This window comes from Peromyscus californicus, unplaced genomic scaffold, assembly GCF_007827085.1.
Source record: "Peromyscus californicus insignis strain IS unplaced genomic scaffold, ASM782708v3 Scaffold_3__1_contigs__length_106647218, whole genome shotgun sequence".
NCBI lineage: Eukaryota > Metazoa > Chordata > Mammalia > Rodentia > Cricetidae > Peromyscus > Peromyscus californicus.
The window spans coordinates 66,049,455-66,075,442 of NW_026294551.1; the positions used below are offsets into that span (position 1 = coordinate 66,049,455).

The 25,988-nt window shown below is 46.0% G+C and overlaps 1 protein-coding gene across 2 annotated transcripts in view; it reads right to left on the reverse strand.

The window, feature by feature from the left end:
• Positions 1 to 25,988, reverse strand: part of Gria1 (glutamate ionotropic receptor AMPA type subunit 1) — a 324,275-nt gene that overhangs the window by 45,612 nt on the left and 252,675 nt on the right. For both annotated transcript variants that reach the window (XM_052757604.1, XM_052757603.1), the window contains exon 12: positions 3,609 to 3,807. In XM_052757604.1, the coding sequence (XP_052613564.1) occupies positions 3,609 to 3,807 (199 nt within the window). The remainder of the gene's footprint in view (positions 1 to 3,608; positions 3,808 to 25,988) is intronic.

A 25,988-nucleotide genomic window follows, 5' to 3' on the forward strand; every position in this document is an offset into this window, starting at 1 on the left:
TCTTAATTAAACTGTCTGTGGAGAATTCAGAGACTCTGGATGAGGTTGCCATGGGGACTGGAAGCTGGGTTCTTTTGAGATGGGGTGAGGAGTTTCATGTTTCCCTTTCTCTTCTTTCTGGGTAGTAGGAGTGGAAGGCGACGTCTTCCTATCCACCAAAGTCTTGGTCAGTCACAGACATGCCAGGGCTCACAGGACATCTCCTAGCAGTGTTCTTTTGTAGGTATAGAAACTAGGGCCCATGATGTAGCAAATGAGAACTCTGCCATGGGGTCACACATGGAGGAAACTCCTGGACTTCTGGTGGCACATCTGTGCTTTTTCTCTCTATCAACCAACTTCCTCCTTCATTATATCTTGCCAGTCACAGGAGCTTGGGTAAGTAACATAACCTTTCTGAGAGTCACTGTTCCTCTCTGAACAGTGGTGATAACAGTTCCCATGGATAGTGTTGCCATGGAGACAAAACACAAACACAGGTAGATGCTAGCCCAGTGCTTGGCATGAAGAAAGCACTTAGATGATGAGATGACTAGAAGTATTTGTGTCTTTTTTTTTCAGGGTTACTTTAGTGTTGGGATGCTCCACGCGTGGTTTGCTTGGCCCCTCGTTGACAACAGTCAGAGAGCGCTTTGACAAGGCCCTTCAAGGTCTTGAGAGCCCTGCTTCTCCACCTGTTCTATCTACCCTCGACACAAAGGCCTCATCATGTCCACCAGTCTTCGTGTGTTCTCCCGGTTCTGGTACTGTCCAACAGCCCTCTTCTCCCAGTGCTGCCTTCCTCCAGTAGATCATCGTATTCATCAAGGAGACAGCTTTTGTGGTGAGACAGCCAGAGATGGAGGCAGGGACAAAGGAATCCCTTTTGTAAGCTCTCGGGCTTCTGCACTCAAGGAAATCACGTTGTCTATATGAACTGACAGTCAGCTCAGAGAGCACAGAGGCTCTACAATACACCCTACCTGATGAGTGAGTACAGGCTTTAAAATCCCAAAAAGCTGACTCCTCAGCCCATCAGCCAGCCCTTGTTCCTTTTATTTCCTCCTCTGAACTTGGCAGAGCCCCACCTCTAGGCTTTCTGGAGCCTGAGCATGGTGACTGGATCCACCAACAGATCAGACTTCCCCACTCAGATTAAGGGACCAGAGTCATCTCAACTGGATGATTAATTTACATACAGCCTTCTTCCCATGGAAGGAAAGCCTGCAACCTGGAATGCTGCTTAGCAGCTCATGCAGGCAACTGTTTTTCTACCTCCCAATAAACCCCACTTGTTTTCTCTTCTCATTCCATTTTGTCTTTCATTCTTTGCAGTCACGGCACCCTGAACTCAGAAGCCACTAGCTGGGGATGACTTTGGTGGACATTGTAAATGAGAACTCCTAGAAAGAAGCAGTGTCTGCGGAAGTTGGTAGACGGACTAGAATTTCGACGGTGTGGAGACATGGAAATGCTGCAGGTCCAGAGCCTAGTTATAATTCATGTTGGTCTAGCTTTATTTAGCCTATAAGATAGCCATTCTTGGTCCCTCGTTTGTGGTAGACCTAACATCTTGTCACTAAGGAGCAAAGGTGGACCGAACATTCTAACAGATACATTCTCTTGGGAATAAACAGTAGGACTAAGGGTGTCATCACGTAACACGGAAGGCCTGCAGCAGAGGTTTCTCTGCTTTGCTGGCACTGTCTGCTTAGTGTTTCCACCAACATACTGAAAAGTGCCTTGACTTAAGAGTTTTTTGTTCTGTTACTACACAAACGTCCCTGTTGGGGCATGGGATTTGGAGTGACCTGAGTCTGTGTTTCCAGGCCATGGTAACTCATATTTGGTTCCAGAGTAAACTATCTCTTATTCCCTTTGAGGTAAGAGCTGTGTTTTTGTGTCTACGCCATCACGTTTCTGACCCTAATCCTTATGCATGAAGTCCACCAAGGGTCAAGAAAGGCTCCCTTAATCCCAGAAAACCCACAGCAGGAGGGAAAGCTACAAGTCTCAGGTGTGAGCCTTGTTCACACACTTCCTAAGTCATTCCGCACAAACTACGGACCCAGAACAGGGATAGGATAGTGTTTCCTGTGCTTTGCAGCATAGACTAAGTATATGGTCGGAGTCTCAATCAACTCTGGGGCTTTGAAGCTCTTACAGGTACAGAATTCCACTTCTCAGGGGTCTTTAGACAGCTGAGGGATGTTCCAAGAATTAGATTTTGTCTTGGGGCTGATTTGGCCATGGCCACCAGCAGCAGCTCTTTCCTCAGAGCTGCTGTAAGGAAAAAGGCAAGCACTCCCAGAACCTGCCTGGTGTCTGGTTCCAGGAGAATAGCAGGCACCCTAATTCTTACTTCTCCAAAAGAGCTCAGGCTACCTCCAAGACACGAGGGGGGTTAGAGGTGGCATATTCCTCGCCTGTAAGAGAGATATACCTTACCCAAATAGACCCCTCTCCACCTCCTCCCCAGCTCCTCCCCAGCTCCTTCCCAGCTCCTCCCCAGCTCCTCTCCACATCCCAATTTCCTCCCCAATGTCCCACCTCCTCTAAGTCATACATTAACAAGACTTCTTCCTCCCTCCCTTGAAACTCAAGACACCCTCCCTTGCCACCTGGGAATCAGAGACAGCCTGAAAACAAGGATAAGACCCCCTTTTTCTGAGACCTGTAAGAAGAGACCAAGGTTCTGTCTCAGGGACCTGGACTCTCCTTAGATCCCCTATCACGCTGTCTGTCTATGGCATTAATAGTTCTTTGAATGAATCTCTTACCCAAAAGGACCGTCCCCCTCAGTGGTCATCTTGAGCCCCAAGCCCAAGAGTTTTCACTGAGGTTCTGGGATTTGCATGGAGGTAGCCAGTTATCTTGCTGCCTGTAATTATCTATCTATCTATCTATCTATCTATCTATCTATCTATCTATCTATCTATCTATCTATCTATCTATCCATCCGTCTATCTATCTATCTATCTATCTATCTATCTATCTATCTATCTATCTATCTATCTATCTATCTATCTATCTATCCGTCTATCTATCTATTTATCCGTCTATCTATCTATCTATCTATCTATCTATCTATCTATCTATCTATCCATCCATCCATCCATCCATCCATCCATCCATCCATCCATCCATCCATCCATCTATCTATCTATCTATCTATCTATCTATCTATCTATCTATCTATCTATCTATCTATCCGTCTATCTATCCATCCGTCTATCTATCTATCTATCTATCTATCTATCTATCTATCTATCTATCTATCTATCTATCCATCCATCCATCCATCCATCCATCCATCCATCCATCCATCTATCTATCTATCTATTTATCTATCTAACTATCTATCTATCTAACTATCCATCCATCTATCTATCTATCTATCTATCTATCTATCTATCTATCTATCTATCTATCTATCTATTTTGTGTTGCTTGGGAAGCAATGCAGAGCCTCCCATGTCCTTCCACCACACAGCCACTTCCACCAGCCCCTACACACTTTAATGAGAAGGGAAGCCACCCTCACCAGCCCCTACACTCTTTAATGAGAAGGGAAGTGTAATGGAGTGATTCCCTTCTGAGAAGGCACCTCGGGATCAGGGATGCTCTCACCCTGAAGAACTCCTTCGTGGAGCCTGCTTCCAATGTCCCATAAGCAATTTCGGTCTGCTTCGCCAGGTCCTCTGCGCTCTCGATGGGAGACACCATCCTCTCCACGGTCAGGAAGGCAGCCAGGTTGGCTGTGTATGAGGAGATGATGATCAAAGTGAAGAACCACCAGACGCCGCCCACGATGCGTCCAGACAGAGACCTGCAGGCCAAGGGGGAGAGGGGTCAGAGGCATGGACATCAACTACAGAAGGCTCCAGAGAGGAGCAGGGAGCCAGCCGCGTTCTGTCAGCGGAGCGGTCAAACCCGACTGCACCCTCTGCTCTGTATGGGAGAAGTGAGAATCCAAATGTTAGGGAGATGTCATGCTTCCTTTCTCATCATAATAAGGAGTTGTGGGGTTTCTGCCCCTTGGGTGATAATGTACACAGGGATATCTTCACACTTGCTTTACGTGGAGAGACACATCAAGACATGTAAGCAATGACACAAATGTGTCAGCAGCTGTTCATAAGCTTCTTAGACATGTATAAACACCCCCCAAATGTGGTCATACCTACCAGGAATACTGGTACAAATGCAGCCCTATAAATGCAACTTCCCATGGACACACACACTTGATGGGCCTGGGAACGAATGGCAGTCATCCCATCTTCTTGTCATTGTCCCAGGGTTGCCATAGGAGGAGGGAAAGGAAGACTATATTGGATATATACATAGAACACAAGTAATCATGCTTCAGTTATGGTGGGGAAAGTCACTACAGAAGTTAGGCAGTCCCTCTACCCACCAACACAGAGATGGATTAAAAAGTGGTTAAGCTGAATGTGACAGTGCACACCTGTGATCCCAGCACTGTGGAGGTAGAGGTAGGAGGATCAGGAGTTCAAGGTTCTCTTGGCCACTCAGTGAGTTCAAAGCCAATTTGCTCTACAGGAGAGCCTTTCTAAGAAAACAAACAACAAACCAAAAAGGAAAGAAAGGGGCTAACATAGGAGATGAAGTTTCCTTGATATTCCAATGATCCCTCTCTTGTGTCCCAAATAATGAAGAGAAAGATGATTAGCAAGAGACCCACAGTGACTCTCTGATTCTCTCGGGGGCCTCCCAGTCCAGGGCTTCCCAGTGACCCCACAGGGTGGTGTGGATGCTCCTCAGGTGATGTTGGAACCCTCCCAGGAGGAATGGAGACACTGTCAAGTAGATGCTTGGGCCTTATCAGACAATGGGAACAAGGGGGTTCACGAAATGCAGATGTCCCCGGGAATCTCATACTGGGAAGGGAAAGACTGGGATCCTAGTGCCAGCCAGAGTTCTGACAATGTCAGAGAGACTGGAGCTGAGACTATGATGGATGGGGTCACATTTTCACAGGCCTGCTTAGCTAGGAAACTTCTGACCCTCTGTTTAAACTTAAATACCATGTTAAGATTTTAAGGAGGGACTTAAGGGGAATGATCACACCTCTTAAGGACAGACTTCAGGGGAATGACCACAGCTCTTTGTCCCTACTCACAACGTGACCACACTGAACAAATCTCCTTTCACTGCTTTTCACTTTGGCTTGTTCATTTAATTGGCATATTGAGGATGGGTGATGGAGTCTGGCTGGTTGGGGCTACCAGAGCCCAGATTCTGACTCCAGTCACTTTGATTCTTCAGGAGTGTGATAGTTTTATTATTGATTGTCAGCTTGGCAGGATCCAAGGAGACAGGCGTCTGGAAATGTCTATGAGGGAGTTTCTAGACTGGGTTAATTGAAGTGGAAGACCCATCCTGAATGTGGCTGGCACCATTCCATGGGCTGGGGTCCTAGATGTAACGAATGGGAAAAAGTGAGCTGAGCACCAGCCTTCATCTGTTTCCTGACTGTGGATGAGATGTGAGCAGCTGCCTCACATTCCTGCCTCTGTGCCTTTCCTTTCACGATGGACTTTCTGCCTGAGCCCAAGCAAAGCTTCCTTAAGTTGCCTTGGCCACAAGAAGAAGAAGAAGAAGAAGAAGAAGAAGAGTAAGTAACAAAGAAATGATGTAGAGGTCAGGAGAGTGGATTCTGGGCAAAGCACATGGAGTCCTGTCTTCTCTCACTGTGTGCACAGCTTTGGACAAGCCCATCAGTCTCTTTGTCTGTATCTTCATAACACACTGTAAGGATGTGGCTTATCTGGAGGACATTCTCCGGAAGTGAAAAGGCATGGTAGGTAGTCTAGTGCCTGGCACACAGTGAGCACTTCCAGGTGGAGTTACAAGCACTTCCTGGTAGAGGACTACCCAGGGTAGGTCAGGGGTGTGGAGCCTATGTCAGGGCCCTTCCAGAAAGCCTGTTCTGAGGCTAAGTAGGGGATGGAAAGTTATTGGCAGTCATCAGCTTTTGATCCAGCAGCTTCGCCCCCACATCATCTCCGACAAGAAGATGGACGTAGACTGCCTCCTTTTTTTAAAAAGCATGTCCTGTCATCCCCATGAGGAAGGGGACAGAAGGAGCACTTTCTGGGGCCCTCCATTTAACCAAGCTTAAGAGGTCATGGGGTATGACCTATTTTCTTTTGTCTTTGATTTCAAATAGCTATTTTTGCAAAGGTCTGGGAAAGAGAGCTTTGAGGTTCTGGCTCTGAAATGCAGGGGGAACAATGTCCATCTTGCCTCATTTCTGATCTGAGGTCGGTCTACAGAGAGATGCCCAGAGTGAGGTGATGGGCTCTGGCAAAACTCAACAGTTTCACTGATGAAGCAGCTGCATCCAAGATGTGTGTCTCCATGGACCAGTCACAGCACCTCATCAGCTACAAGTCACTCCTCTGGCACAGCTGGTGTGACTAATTTTAACCATCCCAGCTGCTGGTCACTGTTGTAGCTATGTAGCTAAGAACGGCCTAGGGGTAAGAGCTGGAGGTTGGATAACGGCTCCAAGGACATCCCATGTTTCTGCAGGCCACTGCATGGGTCTATTACCTCAGGGCTCTGATTCACAGAACAATGCATGTTTCCATTTGGGTCGATCATACAAGTGTAGCATAGCCACAGTTTGTAAAGTGATGGATGAACACTAATAGATTCACTCACTCCTTCATTTACCTTGTAGTTTATTTGTTGCATTAGCTTGCCTTTCTGTTGTGAGAAACACCATGACTCAAAGTAACCCGGGAGGTAGTACACGCCACCGCATTCAGCTTCTTCTTTGACTTCTGGAGGTCAGATTTAGGCAGTGACGCTTGGGTGCAAGCACTTTACCAAATGAGCTATTTCTGTAACCTCATGTAGATCCTAGCCCACACAGATCTTTGAAAACTATAAACAGGTTCACGATACTCCTTGCCCCCATTTAAAGCCAGTCACAGTTAGAAAATTCAATCTAAATATTTTACCAAGGCTCGTGAGACGTCTCCTGATTGACCCAGTTCTAATAGCTTCCAGTGAGCAAATTCTTCCACCACATTCTGTCCCAGTCTCCTTGGTCTTTGTAGTTTTGAGACCACAACACAATCTTTCTCACTGTGGTGGTTTGTGTGAGAATGGATCCCATAGGTTCATGTATTTTAATGCTTGGTTCCCAGTTAGTATAAGAGTTTGGGAAGGATGGGGCAGTATGGCCTTAATGGAGTAGGCATGTCACTTGGAGTGAGCTTTGAGGTTTCAAATCCCCACACCATTCCCACTTAGTGCTTCCCCTCCCCCTACTCTCTCTCTCTTTTTTCCTCTCGGCTTCATGCTTGTATCTCAAGGTGCGAGATCACAGCTACTGCTCAGCACCATGCCTGCCTGCTGCCATGCTCCCCGCCATAATGGTCATGGACTCTAACCACCTGGAACCCCAACTCCCATATTAAATGCTTTCTTTTATAAGTTGTCTGGCACATGATGTCTACTCACATCAATAGAACAGTAACTAAGACACTTACTTGGGGACATTTGCAGGTGCCCTACTACCAGGGACTTACTTCCTTGAAATTGCGCCCAACCTGCCTCTGTAGACCCTTCCCTTGAGGTTTCTAATGTCCCCTGCTTTCACACACCCTTGTGAAGTAGTACTGTTTCAGCCCCCCACTCCTTCTTTGGCATGCCTTTTTCGATGTAGTGCTTCTTAGAGTTGAAATGACACGTCTATAGTACATAGACAGGGTTGCTGACTCTGTGGCCGTCTGTCTCCCTGTAGTTGTGTGTACAGGTCTTATCAATGTCACTCCTTGCTCTGTCCCCAGCATGCAGCTTAGTGCCTGGCAGAGAGTGTATCGTGGGCAGGTGAACAATAACACATTTTCTCAGGACTGACTATACAGCACAGCATGCTGGGAAATATCTAAAAGATTTCATCTCCAGAGAACTGATGAACTGATTTAATAGAAGAGGCAAGACACACACACACACACACACACACACACACACACACACACACACACACACACACACACAGAGAGAGAGAGAGAGAGAGAGAGAGAGAGAGAGAGAGAGAGAGAGAGAGAGAGAGAGAGAGAGAGCCCTTTGGTACATGCCAGGGTGAAGGGTACAGGTGTCACTCATCAAGTACTAAGAAACTTGGGGTGGGGAAGATTATGGCCTACTAGGAAAAATCTGGGAAGGCATCAGGAAAGAGGTGTCACCTGACTGGGCCAGGGAGGCAGGCTGGCTGTCTTAGGTTTCTATTGCTGTGATAAAATATCATGACCAAAAGCAATGTAGAAAGGAAAGGGTTTATTTTATTTTATACTTCCTGATCATAGTCTAGCATCCAGGGAAGTCAGGGCAGAAACCTGGAGACAGGAGCCGATGCAGAGGCCATGGAGGAGGATGCTGCTTACTGGCTGGCGTGTGCTCTGCCTGCTTTCTTAAATAAATCAGAACCACCAGCTCAGAGGTGGCCCCGCCCACAGTGAGCTGAGCCCTCCCACATCCACCGTCAATCAAGACAACGCACCACAGGCTTGTCCACAGGCCAGTCTGCTGTTTGCTCAATTGAGGGTCCCTCTTCCAGAATGATTCTAGCTTGTATCGAGTTGACATTTAAAACTAGCCAGCACACTGGCTGTGAACATTCTGCAAAGGAGAAGCATTTCCTGGAGTGGGAGCAACCAGTGGAGGCAGGAAAGGCGTGTGAACAAGTGGCCATTGCAGTTTCCACCCGCCACAGGACGCTCCCAGTGCCATGTTCTAGGGGAAGCCCCATCTGAGCTGTGTAGGGCATTTGTTTCCATTTCTTCAATCTCTGTCCTCATCCCAGCGGGCCGGTAGGAACATGGCATTCGCTGTACTGGGAAACCGAGGTTGAGAGAGATGAAATACTTTAAGTTTCGAAGACAGCTTACATGGGAACCCAAGATCTGACTTCAGGGGTGTGACTTCACCTGTGTTGATGTTAGACTCTGCTGAAAGCCACCCCCATCCTTTCAGGGCTGACTGAGGGGCACTGACTATCCATCACCCCACAGTTCCTAGAAGGGAGTATTTGGCATCACACTGCTGTTAAAATGAGACTTCTTCCATGCATAATTTTGGCTTTACATACATAGAAGGATATCTTTTATAGCTGCTGCTGGACAGCTCATAATAACAAAGCATATGGTTTTTCTGCATGTTGAGTGGCCCACCCCAAGCTCCCACAGGCTGGTTCACCAGCTGGTTATCAGAGTCCAGGTGGGACTCAGCAGGCCAGGTGTGAGCATGTTTCTCATCTATGGCCCAAATATCTGGCGTTTGAACTCTTTAGGGCTGGGGACATATTTGAATACAGCGTGCTGCGGCCTTTAAAAAACAGTCCCTAACTCCTGAACAGGAGGTAAATGAACAAGGCACACTTCTGCTTTAATTAAAGTGTGGTTATCTTCAGCACAGGATGCATATTAGCAGTAGCTATTTCACTTAAAATAATCAATGGAAAACATCCCATTTGTCAGGTACCATTTTACCCCAGCCTGTTCCCTGTACTCTCAGCCCCTCCCTCTCACTTCTCCCCTGCTGAGCAGTAGAATAACCACCCCGGGCAGGAGCAGTCTTCCCTTCTCAGCTCTCCTGGAACCCTATTCATGTCTTCAAAGGGACACTCAGCCTGTCTGAGCCTCTAAGATAGTTAAGTGGGAGTTTGGAAGCTGTATGGACCACCTGCTGTCCTGCCCTGTAGGAAATTACGGACAAGTCATTTCACATTTCTGAACCTTGGTTAAACTGCCGGTGAAAGGGGGGCTGTATTGGGAGCCCCTAAAGGGTTTGTAAGGATGAGCTGCAGGCACAAGGCAGGGTACCTGGGCCCGAGGAGACACCTAGAAGTGGTGTCTTTGCTGGTACCCTAAACGAAAGATGGCACAGAATTAAGTTTAACAAAGGATGTTAAGTGAACAGTGCAAGTCATTTATTGATTAATTTTTGTCTTCTTTTTTATTTTTGAGACAGGATCTCAGGTAGCCCAGGCTAGCCTCCTACTCACTTTATAGACCAGACTAACCTTGAACTCCCCAGCTTCTTGTTTGGATGCCTCCCATATTTTGGGATCTCGTACCACCACCACAGGATACAAAGGTGATTATAAAGGAGAGTATAGTATTATTATACAGCCTCATTTGAAAAACTTACTTTTCAGGGAATTGTAGTGGATGCCTGTAGTTCCTACTGTTTGGGAGGCTGAGGCAGGAGGATTGCTGAAGTTTATGAGTTCTAGTCTATAGTGTGCTATGCTGATGCGTGTCTGCACTGACCTTGACATCAATACTGTGACCTCCTGGAAGGTAGAGACCACTAGGTAGCCTAAGGAGGGGGGAAGCTGGCTCAGGTCTGAAATAGAGTAGGTCATTACTCCCATGTTCATCAGCAGTGCGATAGAGCCCATGGATAGCCACTGCATTCCAGCCTGGGCAACACAGTGATACCGTCTCTTTAAAAAACAAAAGTAAAGTAAAAGCCTAAGTCAGGGGAGTGTCTGAATAGGAACACTAAGCCTAGGAGTTTCATACATGTGTCTGGGCCAGGAGCTTCATTTAAAAATGATTTGCGTCTGTTTATATGCCCTGTGCATGCAGGTACCTGAGGAGGCCAGAAGAGGGGATCAGATCTCTGGGAGCTGGAGAGTCAAGTAGGTGTGAATTGCCCGGGTGTGGATACTGGGAACTGAACTCAGGTCCTCTGTAAGAGCAACAAGTGCTCTTGATGGCCGAGCCATTTCTCCAGACCCTATAAGCTTATTTTTATTCATTTGCCCACAATTTCTTGTTTTTCTAAGTGAACACTGGCAATTTGGTGACATGTACAAAGTCAAACACAGTGGTCAAAAGTTTGGCGTGTAGGATCATAAGATCTGGGTTCAAATCCCAGCTTCACCCTCTCGAGCTGTGTGAGCCCGAGTGTCTAACTCAGCCTCATGTGTGGAATGAGCATGACGGATTCAGGTCAACCATTAAATAATGTATTTTTAAACTCATTAACAGGGTGACAGGAGTCTGGAACGGTGAAGGAAAACCATCCAATGAAAGGCTCTTCTAATGGGTTATATTAAGGATGACAGCTTGTGACAGTTAGTGTCAATTGCCAACTTGATACAATTTGGATTCACCTTAGAAGGGCATCTCAATGAGGGATTGTTTAGATTGACTCGAGCTCTAGCCATTCCAGGGAAGAATTTTCTTAATGGAGTGAATTGATATGGCAAGACCTGCCCACCGAGGGCGGCATCGTTGCCTAGGCAGGGGCACCCTGGGCAGTAAAGCGAGCTAAGCAGCAATTTGCAATCCTTGCTCTCTGCTTCCTAACAATGGATGCGATGCAACCAGGTGTCTCCAGCACCTGCTACTGTGGCTTCTCTGCACTGAGGCACTGTATCTTGTGACTGTGAGCTAGGACAAACTCTTCCTTCTGGAAGCTGCTTTGTCAGGATAGTTTATCTCAGCAACCGGAAAAGAAATAAAGGCAGAGCCCAAGGTTGGGGAATAGTCCAGGAGTGTGATTAGCTTGTGAGCATCTGTTTTAGATGGAGAACACAGCCTGGAGGAACCTGGGTCCCAAGGCAGGAGGAGGCTTCGTGTGAAGTGATGGGCTCCACAGAACTTGTCTGGAAAGGGAGCAGGGTCTAGATCAATCAGAGCCCTCAGCTCAGGTTGTGGACCCTGCTGAGAGGTTCCTCTTCTTGAAGCCTGCCTGCCTGGTGCCTCCATATGCTCTTCTAATTTCTTGGAAACTCTTGCACTGGTCAGCCCCTTCCTATCATCTCTGCTTTACTTTGTGACCATACCCAAAGCCATTAAGGGATTTTAGATTCCTTCATCATCCTCTATAACCCCATACAGTCCCAATATCTGTTGAAAGAACAGGAAGCTTCACATGCAATTTGTCCCTCTTTCCCGAGCTATCTATAGAAGAAAAGAAGTAAGTGCCTGGTCTATGACTCAATAAACTTCATTGCAAAGCTTTAGAAGACTATTTTGGAAGAAGTGATAATTCAAGACACATCTACAATTCTCACATGGTTATAAAATCATGTTCCTTCAGATATCTTTGCAAAGTGATTGTCGGAGAACAAATTACGTATGACACAAAGTTAAGATAATAACGTTTGTTTCTTTAAATGCATTGTAAAAGTTTCCACCAACTTTGACAGGTTCCCACCATTTGGTGAATCACTGTCAGAGATCTCTCTGGGTTATCACAGGCACAGAGCATCTGCTTTGATCTTCCCATTTGTTCGTCAAGAGTTCCCACCCAGCATAGTCTCTCTCTACCAGCATGAAGGGTGGAGATCAAGTTGACTCTGGTCTTGCCCTAGGATGTACATCAGGAGGAAGAAGCTCCAAGGAATCTTTCTTCTAATATTCAGGAGGTCGGGCAGGGTCTTCCTTCTCATCCTAAGGAAATGGAAGTTTTCTTGCCCATCTTTAGATAAGGAAACACAGCCCTTCCTGAAGAGGGCTGGGGGCACTGTTTTCACCAGGACCTGATCCTTAGCAACCATCTCTACCACTTATCCTTGACTCTGTGCTCCATGAATCCAACACATATTAGCCTGTTCCCATGTGCGTGTAAGATACACTAGGCAGCACTGTAAGCTGATCTCTGCCCAGGTATTACTCTAGGCTGTGCTCAGTTACAGAGGAGAGTTTAGCTGTGTGAATGTGCTGATCTCTGCTCAACCACTGAACTTAAGGCAGGGGTCTTATCTAGTGGGATCTTATCTAGTTCCAGTCATGGAACTCTTAAGAAGAAGCTTCTCCAGTAGGAGATGGAAGTCAGAGAGACTGAAAGTGTCTGTGTGAGAGTTGGTGCCAGGGATAGTTTCCATCAAGATGGGAGGGCTTTGGGGTCCCAGTCCAGAGCAATCCCCCAAGGCTGAGTGGTTCCCACTCAGTCAGCAAGACAAGGGCCCCTGCTGTTACTAGGAAGTGAATTCTGATGGTCAAGGGGATGTGTAGAAGAGGGTCCTGAACTCCAGGCCGGAACTTAGTGACTAACAATTCCATTGCAACCTTGTGAGTCCCCAGCTGAGAACCGAGTCATAGCATGCTGGCTCTGACTCCAGAGCTGGGAGATAATATGTTGAGTGGGGTTTAAGCTGTATCTGGGGTTAATTATTACAAAATAATATAAAGTGAATGTAGGCTGGCTGCAAACCATTACAAACTTGCCTTAAATATCTCCTGTGTCTTCCATTTGAGGATGTCTGTAATAAATCCTTAACTTGGTTCCTCCTCTTCCTTCTCTTTTTCTCTCCCTCCCTCCCTCCGCTCTTTCTTCTCTCTCTTTTTTCTTCCCTTCCCTCCTTTCTCTGTTGCAGTGTTATATGTGGAATCCAGAGCTTCACATGTGAGAGGCAGATGATTCACTACTGAGCTACTCCCCAGCCTCAACTTCTGGGAAGCATGGTAATTAAGTAGTAAGAAAAAGGTGCTGTTGCCAGGATGCTTGGGTTCAAAGCTAAGCTACAAAGATGAGGCTGTGACTTTGGACAAGTTACCTAATCCTACCAAGTGTGGCATCAGAAGGAAGAAAATTTATCCCCAAAGACACCCAAGTCCTAATTCCTAGAACTTGTGGATATGTTGCATTAAATAGCTAAAGGCAACTTTGGAGAATTAAAGTTAGGGACTTCAAAATTAGGAGTTCCTCTGGTGGCCACTAGATCATTAGTTTGACTCCTGAAAGTGGAAGAGAAAGATAGAAGGGCTGGTCAATGAGATGCGACCGAGTGACAGGGATGCTCTGCAGCTCAGGGGATGAGACCCCGCAGGGCCAGCAGAGGGAAAGAGAGGATCAGGGCTGAGGGTGTCCTCTAGAAGTCAGAAACAGTCCTTGGCTGACAGATACCAAGAGAAAAATGTTCTCACAACCACAGTGACCAAAATTTGTCAACAACCCAAACGGGCCAGGAAACAGATCCCGCTCCTCCAGAAGCCCCAGGAAAGGGTACCATCTGGCCAGATAGCAGTATCTTAGCCCTTTGATACCAGTACTAGATTTTCAACCTAAGAACTGTAACCTAACACATTTGAGTTGCTTCAAGATGCTCTGTCCTGTCTTGGAAGTAATAGAAAAGCAAATGCCAGGGTGGGGCAACAAACCCCCGTCAGCCACACAGCAGAGACTGGCCTGGGGGGGGGGGTACCAGGCCACACTCCCTTCTCACCACCCCAGCCATGCCACCTTCCTCCTCCTTCCCAGCAACCAACAACTGGCACTCTCAACCTCCCATCTTGTTTTTCAGCAGATGTTCTCAAAGGATTCTCCCAGCTTCAAGTTCTGCCTCGGAAGGTGTCTTCTCCAAGAAGTCTCTCCTGGCTTCTCCACCAGTTCAGTCCCTACAACGCCAAGACTATACTGGTGCATTTGGTAGATGTTACATTTACTTAAGCTCCAAGCTGTGGGGAGAGTTTCTCCTCTTTTATTGTGTCTATATGTTGTGGTATGTTAGGGTAGAATAAAAGACAATCCCCCAAATCCTTAAATCTTGCCTTAAGAATCAGTAAATATTTTTAAAACACTGTCTTTTAAATGTAATTATCTCATTTCTCCATTCCCTTTCCTCCCTCCAACTCTTCCCATATATTTCACCCTCTGCTCTCTCTCTCAAATTCATGGCCGCTATTTCTTTAATCGTATTTTTTTTTTAAAAAAGATTTGTTTTATTTTTATTATGTGTTTGTGTGTGGGTATGTGCTACTGAGTGCAGAACTCAAAGAGGCCAGAAGGGGGTGTCAGACTCCCTGGGACTTGAGTTACAGTCAGTTTTGAGTCACTCCATGTAGATGCTGAGAGCCAATCTTCCGTCCTTTGCAAGAGCAGTATGTGCTCTTAACTGCTGCTCCATCTCCCCAGTCTCCTCTTTTTAAAAGTTTATTTTCATGAGAATGTTTCACATGAGATGTACTTGTGGAACACACTTTTAAGTGTGGAATATGTTGACATTGCCCATTTTTATGAGATTGCATAGAAAAGCTCACAGCTTATCTGTCTGGCTTGCCTGGAACTCTACACTCAGTGGTTAATAACTACTGGTTTCTGGGATGGAGAGATGGCTCAGCAGTTGCTGAGCACTTGCTGTTCTTCTGGAGGACAGGGCTTTAGTTCCCAGCATCCACATGATAGTTCACAACCATCAGGAGGCATGCCTATTGTGCGCATTCATTCACACAGACAAAACACTCATACATAGAAAGCAAAGTGAATAAATCTAAAACAAAATATAACCACACGTTTCCCTTCCACCTCATGTGAATGTTGGTGATGGTTAGTCACAATTATCAACTTGATGAACTCTAGAATCACTTGGAAGATGAGCTGGGTGTATGGCCAGGCCTGTGGGAGATTATCTGATTAGGCTAATTGAGATGGGAAGATCCGTCCACCCTGAGTGCCACCCTTCCCTGTGCTAGGATCCTGGATGGCATCAAATGGAGAAGCTGAATTAGGCATTAGCGTTCAATGCTTTCTGCTTCCTGACTGTGGATGCAATATGACCTCGGTGACTTTGCCACCATGGTTGACTCGGATGTTAGCGAGCCCTAATCAACTCTTTCTTCTGTGAATTCTGTCAGGGTGCTTTAGCATAGCCACAGACAAGTGGCCAAGACATTGCCATTTCAGTCCTTGAGTCTATGACTTTGACTATTCCAGAGAAATTACTTAGCATTTGTGCTTTGCCTGGTTTATTACACCTGGCAATGTCTCCAGGGTTCACCCATGATGTCACACAGAGTCAATCCCCTTGACTTTTTGAAGGCTAAAGGGTGTTCCTGTGAGCACACATGCCACATGTTCTTATCCACATGTATCAATGTACATGCTAGGTATTTCCACATCTTAGCTGTTACAGACAGAGCTGTACACATGGGAGTGCCGGCATCTTTCCAGGTCCTGACCATACTCTGTGGTATGTGGTAAGTACCCAGAACTGGATTGCTTCCATACTGGTCTCTACCATATCTGTGCCACTGTTTCCTCCTACCAAGTCTACAAGGACTCCATCTTCTTCCAGTCTGCACAGGACATGTCTTGCATTCATGTCTTGTGTACAGGATGGATGGATGGTGGGTTGAGGAACTCAAGAGAAGCCAGCATCTGAAACATTCCCTGCTTTCTATCCGCTCATCTGTCTTTCCATTCTTCCTCTATTGCATGCTGCTGTCTGCCTGGCTCTGCTGAGATCATAGCATGCAGCGAGCTCTTCTCAGCCCTACACTGGTGCTTCCAGTCTGCAGTATGTCTAGGTCTACCTCCAGCCCTCCATTCCACCCCCCTCCGCCATTTGTGCCTCCTCCTCTCTGCACTGCACAGGTCGATCCCAAGTCATCGGAAAAAGAATGAAGTCTTCAAGTTTGACTCCTCTGCAGTTCCTGGGTAGACACTCAGTAAATATTTTTTTGGTTTGAACACAAATATGGAAACTGCAGGTGCCAAATACTCTCTGCTTCTATGCCCCTGTGCATCCCCAAACGTCAGTGTCATTAGGAATTGGCATGTTTTTCCAGTTCATTATAGGCAGCATTAGCTCTTTATCGTTATATTTACATGTGTGTGTGTGTATATACACATATATGTATATATATTATGTGTGTGTGTTTATGTACACACATGCACATGTGTGTAGAGGCTAATTGTTCTCCACCTTGGGTTTTGAGACACGGTGTCACCAAACCTGGAACTAACCAACTGGCTAGGCTGGCTGGCCAGGGAGCCCACTGGGATCCTCCTGTCTCTGCTTCTCAGGACTGGATTACAGGTATGCGCCACCATGCGCAGCTGTTCATGTGGGTGCTGGGATTGAGCTCAGGTTCTCATGCTTGCATAGCAAGCATTTTACCCACTGAACCACCTCCTCAGCCTCCCATCAGAAAGATTAACAGTGACAAAAGACAGCAATAATACCAAATAATTTTCATTTAGAGAGGCTAAAAAATTCAATTTGATTATTGACTTGAGAATATGAAATTAAAATGAATAATATTATAACACATTTAAAGTATCATCAACAATATGCCTCATAGATCACTTTGAAAATAGGTGAAGTAATTTCATTGCCTGTTTTTCTTTTTTTCTTCTAGAAGATTGCCCTTTTCTACATGACTAACACTAATTGACAGTTGTAATTAGCAGTCAGGAAAACACAGGCTTTTAAAACTAGCAGATTAGAAAAAAAATTCTAGAGATGTCTTGAAGCTTCTTCCTATGAGCATGGCCGTGGGTCTCACTTGTTGGGAGGTAAAGCCTTTGGGAAGGAGGGGAAGCTGGTGAAGGAAGTTATGTTTCAAGGTCCTTCCTGGTCTCAGGTCTCAAGCAGGCCACTTGCTGCTGGCTGTGTGTATAAACTGACCAAGTCAGCTCTCAGTGAATAGCTTGCCTAATTCCACATCTCATAGCTTTGGGTCTTGTGTACAGCCCCAAAGCTGAATTTGGCTGGAGTGGGATCCCAACCTGTCCTCATCCACAGGGATTCAGGAGTCAACAGCTGGTTGGGTTTGATGCTGTCATCAACATTATTCAATGACTGGTTATCAAGGACCTTCAGCACACCAGGCCTTGTGTGGACATTTCTTAGGTCCAGAGGAAAGGCATTCAGAGCTAAGACCAAGAAGACGAACTCACCACAGAAAGACTGCAGGTAGAGGGAAGGTTTCTCTAGATAGAGAAATGGTAAACAAGGATCTTGTGAATGAGACTGAAAGAGGCCTATGGTTTTCATGGATGGACATCTGAGAGGCACAGCAGAAGTGCTGGTGGGAAGGGGTGGAGTAGTGGGGAGTGAGGCCCAGTGGGAGGAGAACGAGCATATAGGCCCTTTGGTTCTGGAAGGAGTCTACAGCAGAAAGGTGGGGAGGGATGGGAAGCAGGGGGTGACAGGAGCCAATTTGGTGTTGAGGATTGCCCATGGAGAATACACTGGGGCAAGGCATAATAAGAAAGATGAGAAGCTGATGATGTTGGGCCTCAGCTCAGGTGAATGTGCTGATCACAACTGCAGCAAGGCTGGGTGAGAGTGAGCAGAGTTGAGTAGATTCGGAGGTTGTCATTCGTCTGTATGTATGTATGTATGTATGTATGTATGTATGTATCTATCTATCTATCTATCTATCTATCTATCTATCCATCCATCCTTATCTATCTATCTATCTATCTATCTATCTATCTATCTATCTATCTATCTATCTATCTGTCCCCCTCTCTTTAGGGCTTCATATTTGAGGTTCTATTTCCTGCCAGGTATTGAGGAGACTCACTTATCCCTCACTGAACACTACTACGGGAAAAGTAGGATTTAGTCCTGTTTTGTAAATGGGGAACTAAAGTTGGGAGGTCCATGCCCTTCAACAGCCCGCGGCTAGTCTGTGTTCAGAGCCCCCACCCCCTCAAGTTACTCTCTTTCCCTATCTTTGTCTCTCACGCCTTTGGCTAGGGCATCTCAGAAGAGGCAGTGACACTTTTTGAGATGAGAAACACTGAGAAGAAACTATAATCCAGAAGGATCTTTCCCAGAGTTACTGCTTATGATGGTAATCTTATCAAGTTGTCTGGATTTACAATCACCCTGAAGACACACCCAGGGGGTATGTCTGCCAGGTCCTTTCTAGAGAGGTTTAACTGAGGAGGAAGACCAACCCTAACTGTGGGCAGAACCATTCTGTGGGGCCTTAGACTGGATTAAAGGAGTCGCTCTCTGCTTCCTGACTGCAGGTGCAAAGTGACCAGCCGCCCCAAGTTACTGCCTTCCCAATGTGATGGACTGCCCCCTCAAATAGTGAGAGCAAATAAACGCTTCCTCCCTTCACTTGCTTTTATTGGGAGGTCAGAAAGTGAGAAAAGGGACTAAGACAGTGGAGGAGAATCAGCCGCCAGCCCCTTCTGTAGTAATGCCCACACACTGGTGCTTCCCAACTCTGTCTCCTCAACACCCCGGGGAGCTGGATCTGGCCTGCTCCTGTCCATCAGGCCTTGTTTGGGAGCCCAGGGATGAAGAGAGCCCCTCGGTACACTCTCCCATAGGTTCTTAAGAGTTAATATTTACATTGGCAATGGAAAACTTCCTGAGAATGAGAAGTGGAGTAGACCCCAGGAGAGAGAGAAGACTGCTGGAGCCGAATGGGGAAGGGGCTTGGCATATCAGAGCAGGTGACTGGGGAGCTGCAGCGTGGTGAACCATTTGTAAAGTCCCTACTTCGTTTCAAGTCTGTTTCCCCAGAGAGAGGGTCGCGCTCATCTACCTCAGGGTTGTTACGAGATCAGACACAACATACGGTTGTGGCTGAAAATCAAAACGTTCCTTGTAAAGGAGCGGAAAGTTCTGATATTGTTAAGCCAGAAGCAGTATCACAAAGACTGGTGGCTGCCTCAGGGGTCAGCACCACTGTCCTGATTATCTTAGAGGTGGAAAAAACATTCTGAGGCTCAGAAATGAAATGCTCTTTCCCAAAGTGACTCTCATACTTAACGCTAAGGTCAGTGTTAGACAGGAGACGTTAACTCGGGCCAACGTCTCACTGTCTTGCCTTGGCACAGTGACTAACAAACAGGTGAGGTCTGACCTTCAGATTCCTCACTTAGTTTTGTGGTCTTGGCCTATTTTCTGATCTCTTCATCTTTAAAACTGGAATAGTCACAGTCTGAACACAATGGGTTGTTATTGAAAGTGGCTGAGGTAACAATGGTACCAGGTAAGCCATGTGGTGCCCACCATTGTGGTTGCCTTTTTGTTGTCTTGCCTCTGACTTCAGAGGTTTCTGACCCATCCTCACACATTCCTCAATTTGGTCTCCTCCACATTCTGTTGTGAAACCAGGGCGGTGCCAACGAGAACACCTGCTTTAGCCTACTCCACAAGTCTAGTGGGGAGGGACGCTCAACATCTAGTCAAGAGTCTGTTCTAAACAAATTGTGTATTTTATGCAAATTACTGAGGAATGATGGGAGTAGAGATGGAGTTCCACTGATGTGAGATGAGAAGGTCCACTACGGTTTCCCAGGGAAATCCTATTCAGAGGCATGAAAGGCCTAGGAAAAGAGGACACTCAGGGGACTGAGTAGATCTCATGTCATGGGTCTGCACTGATACCATCTAAGATCAGAAGCAGGATCAATGGGGCTGCATTGGTACATCTAAGATTACAAGCAGGATCAATGGGGCTGTATTGGTACATCTAAGATTACAAGCAGGATCAGTCTGTCTCTCCAAGGGAAAGCACAAGAATGAAGGTGGCTTCCAACCTAGGGAGAGGCCCTGTCTGTGAGCTCTGGGTTCATCCGTCTCTGAAGTCTCTGAACACCCCGCCACCAGACATAAGGCTGGGGGCTGATCTTGACAGGAACCACAGCCCGCTTTCACAGCATATTTTGTCTGTGTGTAAACTGCTCTGTTCCCTCTTGACTTTTTTTTTTTTTTTGACTATTTTAAAGTGTGTGTGTGTGTGTTATTGGGGGTTACGTGCATGTGACCTGCCTGTGGAGGCAGGAGGAGGCATCAGATCCCCTGAGCTGGAGTCACCAGTGTTTGTGGGCTGCCCAATGTGGGGGTTGGGAACGGAATTTGGGTCCTCTGCAAGAGCAGTAGATGTTCTTAACTATTGAGCCATCTCTCCAGGCCTCTTCATACTTGCTTGTACAGGATCTTATGTAGTTCAGGCTGGCCTCTAACTTACTGTATAGCCCAGGCTGGCCTTGAACTCCTGATTCACCCTCCTCTATCTCCCTACTGTTGGAATTACAGACATGCCCCTCTGTGCTCATTCTTGATCACCCTTTGCAAGTCTGTATAGACTGTTCTTCACACAATAGCTTGTGAGGTTTCACAACCTTAGAACTACTGGACTTTGGGGCCAGATAATAATCAGTGGTGAGAGGCTGAGGTTATTCTCCCCTTGGTGGGGCGTTCAGCACGTGCAGAGAGACAAATACCGCACACGTGGAGCCTAGATTTGAATCCACTCATATATGACATGATAATAGAAGGGGGGCTGACTGTGAGAGGGGAGGGAGCGCTCCACAGGGAGAGGGCAGGGTACAAGAGAGGACATTGGGATCCATGTGTCATGAAAGCAGAGGAGGGCACCTTGGGGCTGAGAGGGACTAGGGGAGGACAGCGGGAGGTGAACAGCACTTATTCCATGTCGTGTAGATATAGATATATGCATATACATGCCTATATATATAGATATAGGCATATATATATGCATAAATAGCAGAATTTGTTTCTTTGTCCTACATACTCTGAGTTCAACCCCCATATGGGGGTAAAACAGTAAGAGCACACCCCAGCTCAGCCCATAATTTTACTGTTGCTGAATTCATTGAATTATTCTTTACTTTTTGTATAACGTGGTTTTGCCTGGTTTTCAGCTCCCCCGTATAATTTAATAGCATGTTCTTGTCTATTTTATTTTCTTCTTTCCTTCATGCCATCTTTATCTCCCCAGACCCCAGCTGCTCTTATTCTTACATTTATTGACACACTGCTAAATGTTTCTCATGTCACCTTCATAGAAACGAACGTGCAGATGTAAGTCGCAGACAATATTTCCTTAGAAACTTATTCATTTCCTGAATTTCCGGCATACACACTCCATGGCAGGCTCTGGGGTAATGGTGATACTCGGCCCTTTTCTTCCCACAGCTCAGAGTTGGCCTTGAGTTTTACTCTTCCAAAGGCCGCAGTCCTTTGACCAGCAATACTGACATCACCTGGAAGATGGCTCAGCAGGTAAAGGTACCTGCTGTCAAGCCTGATGACCTGAGATTGATCCCTGAAACACACACGGCGGAAGGAGAGAACCAAATCCCCACAGCTGTTCTCTGACCCCCACATGCATGCTATGACATGCATACTTGCACACTTGCAATGAAATAAACAAAAATGGAAAACGTAGCAAACCCTTGCTTCATCCCAGGCCTACTGCTAACAGAAGTTGCATCCTAGGAAGCATCTTGGATATGACAAAGTTTCAGAAGCAATGGATAAGGGCACACTGACTAAGCATCAGGAACAGGATACGCTATGACACTGGACATTGAGAATGAGTGAATAGGCCAGGTTGCTGAATATTTAATTATTTAATGGCCCCCTCCCTCCCGACAAAATTAAAAAAAAAATTCACTTGTGAGTTCAAGGAGATCACAACTTGTTTCCTCCCCCCTTTTTTTGGTGTGTGGTGTGTATGTTAGTGTGTGTGTGTGTGTGTGTGTGTGTGTGTGTGTGTGTGTGTGTGTGTACATGTGCACAGAGGCCAGAGGTCCTGGTCAAGTGTTTTCCTCAATCCTTAGTATGTGAGACAGGCTCTCACTGAACCTGCAGCTCACTGATTCAGCAAGAGTCTCAGCCATTAAACTCCAAGGATCCTCCTGTCCCCACTGAGCCATTGCTGGGATTATATTCATATGCCTCCATGCCCAGCTTTGTATGTGGGTGCTGGGATCCAAATGCAGGTCCTCATGCTTGTGTGCCAGGGACTTTACCCAGGGAACCAACTTCCTGGCTCCTCAAATGCTCTTTCTCTTGAGGAATCTCCCACTAACGAGCCAGGTCACGAGACCCTGTCCCTTCCTGACACGTTTCTGTGCTAACACTGATGGATTGAATTGTTCACAAATGTGCTCAAATAAATTTGTGGGTTTTAGAGGTTTCAGCAAATGATGGACTGATTCGATTTTTGCCAGCACAGCTTTGATGTATCGAGTGTGGGGCTTTGTTTGGCTGCCACAGTGGGGGGACCTTGTTTATCCTCTTCAGAGCCACATGGCTTCATCATGGTTGACATAAACAGAAATGGAAAATTCACAGGATGAAATGGAACAGAATTTTGCACAGAATGGTTTTTGCTCTGTGGTTCAAGGTTATGGGTGAGTTTGCTTCCTGTGTCGTTTTTACGTCTATTACATGTGGAAAGCTGGGTGATTCTTGGCTCCGTTGACACCCTTAATTTAACTGCCCCCCATGTCTGTTACTCAGTCAAACCCTTAGGCTCAGCTGCTAAAAACAAACTAACAAAAAACCCAGTTTTTCAATTTTCTTCTCATAGGCTAGTTTCATGCAAGTCTAGCTTGCCTCCTGCATTAAGGCTAAAAGTCAATAAAGCATATGTGTTCAGTAAAATTCAAAGTAAATTCCTTTATGTTCCTCACCACCTGCCTGCTCCTCTGAAATACAACATCTTTTAGGTTAATTTAAATGAAAACCAACTCATCCTCTCCTGTCTTTTCTCCAGAAGTCTCCAGGGTTTTTCGGACTTGCTAAGAATGCCTTTTCTATGCACAGGTGTCCCAGACGTCATCCATCATGTTCAGTGTTGTGAAACACTGCCCACAGAAAAGGGTGACACAGAATCTCAATTATTGGCTTGCTCTGGACCCTTGATAAATGCCGCTGCCATTGCTACTCTGCAAGATCACAGCATCTCACGACAAGTTGTGATCTCCATCTCACACTGGAAAGTGCTGTTAACAATATTTCACATGAACTTCTATGTGGAAGTGACAGGGGACAGGAGGAGCAGATATGGGTACTTTCATATTGTATCTGGTACCCCATACTGTGAAAAGGACCCATGCACACATGTTATTACTAGCTTAGCGTGTACATACTGTAGTGTTTTGTCTCTTTTGAGGTAACCCCCATCCCAGCTCAGATGTTCTTAGGAAGACAAGGTTGACAACAGCAGAATATAACTTTGAGAAGAGCCTGGGCCCAGACCTCAACAGAAGGAAGGAAAGGTATAGAGGATGGTCATGAGAGGAGCATGAGCATCCACATGTCTCATCAACATGGTGAACTACCTGACTGCTGTGGGAAGTCTTTCTGTATGCTGTGAATATGTGTTACTCTGATTGGTTGATAAATAAAGCTGCATTGGCCTATGGCAAGGAAGCTTAGAGGCAGGCAGAAATCCAAGCAGATAAACAGGAAGAAGAAAGGCAGAGGCAGAGGAGACGCCATCCCACCGTCCAGAGAGCAGCATGTAATGGCACACAGATAAAGCCACAGAACATGTGGCAACATAGAGATGAATTGAAATGGGCTGAGTTTAGTTATAAGAGCTAGCTAGCAAGAAGCTTGAGCCATTAGGCCACATAGTTTGAAAATAATATAAGCCTCTGTGTGTTTATTTGGGACCAAGTGGCTGTGGGACGCAGGTGGGAGAGCTTTGTCTGGACTGCAGGACCTGGGTGGGACACAGGAAAACTTCCAGCTACACCTGACCAAAGTGGGGAAGACCGAGCTCTTAATATTTGGCTGACCTCGTCTTGCCCCCTCCTCCCTATATAATCTGGAGGTGAAATAGAAGGCAGACTTTGAGAATTTAAATCCATTATCTTCTCAGATTGCCAGCTTTCTGAACAAAGCAGTTTTCAAGATTTGATTCCAGTCTTTTCTCACTGGCATCTGTGAGTGACAGGCTACTGTTCCAGTGTAGAAGGAGCATCTGTATATACCTCCTCTGCACAATCATCCTGCCTCTGCCCCAGTGCCGGTGGCCAAGACTTGTTCTCAAGCTGTGTTAATTGAGGTGGGTGGGGTGGGGTGAAGACACACAGAAGTAGTAATGGAACTGAACTGAGGGTCCAGGTACCTGCCTGCATGTGTGTGACAGCTGCTTCATGAGGGAAGGGAACCCAGCAGGGAAAACAACGGTCTTGAAGTACATCACACAGTTCAATAGGCTATCCATGTGTTAAAAGAAAAACTTTGACTGGGTGGTGGTGCACACCTTTAACCCCAGCACTCAAGAGGCAGAGCCAGGTGGATCTCTGTGAGTGAGTTCCAGGACAGGCTCCAAAGCTACAAAGAAAAACCCAGTCTTGAAAAAAACAAAAACAAAACAAAAAAAGAAAAAAGAAAAAAAGAAAAAGAAAAAGAAAAACTTTGTCTCCTTTGCTCCTTTGTGTGTGTGTGTGTGTGTGTGTGTGTGTGTGTGTGTGTGTATGTGTGTGTGTGTGTGTGTGTGTGTATGTGTGTATGTGTGTGTGTGTGTGTAGACCAGAGATCAATCTTAGGAGTCATTCCTCAGATACTGTTTACCTTTTTTTTTTTTTTTTTTTTTTTTTTTTAAGACAGTATCTCTCCTTGTTCTGGAGCTCAACACAGATTAGGCTGGCTGGCCAGTAAGCCCAGTTATGCTGGGATTACTGGTGGATGCTACCATATTGGTGAATGCTAGATATTGAATTTGGGTTCTAATGTTTGCACAAAAGTACTTCCCTGTCTGAGCTACCTCCCCAACCTGTCTCCTCCTGTTTCCTTTTCCTTTGTATTTCTAAGACAGAAGAATATTTTCACAGCTTTGAGGAAGTAAAGACTTCTGTGATGGCTAATATTGGTGTCAACTTGATCATATCTGGAATTATGTAGAACCCAAGTAGCTGGACATACCTGTGAGGGATTTTCTTGATTGGATACTTTGAGGTGGGGAGACCCACCCTAAAATCTGGGCCCCACTTTCTGATGGCAGTCCACATAAAAGGACAGAGGAGAAGGAAGCTTTTGCTTTTTGCATGCCTTCCTTCGCTTTGGCTGGCAACTTCATCTATCCTGCTGCCGAGGTTTTCCTTCGCTGGTGTTGGAACCTACTCCTTCAGGATTCCAACGTAGGCTGAAGACCAACTATGGCATCCAGGACTGTGGACTGAGCAACTACCAGATTCTTGGCTTTATTTGTCAGGAGATAGCCATTGTTGAACTAGCCGGACTACAGCCTGTAAGTCACACTGATAATCCGTGTGTGTGTGTGTGTGTGTGTGTGTGTGTGTGTGTGTGTGTGTGTGTACTTTCACTTTATCGCTTCTGTTCCTTCACACACAATACTAGCCACAGTGGAAAATCTTGCTATACTAAACTACATTAAAACCACTTAAGATAAACACTTTTAAGATAATAAAAATGTAAGTCATAGAGCAGTGGTTCTCAACCTTCCTAATGCTGTGACCCTTTAATACAGTTCC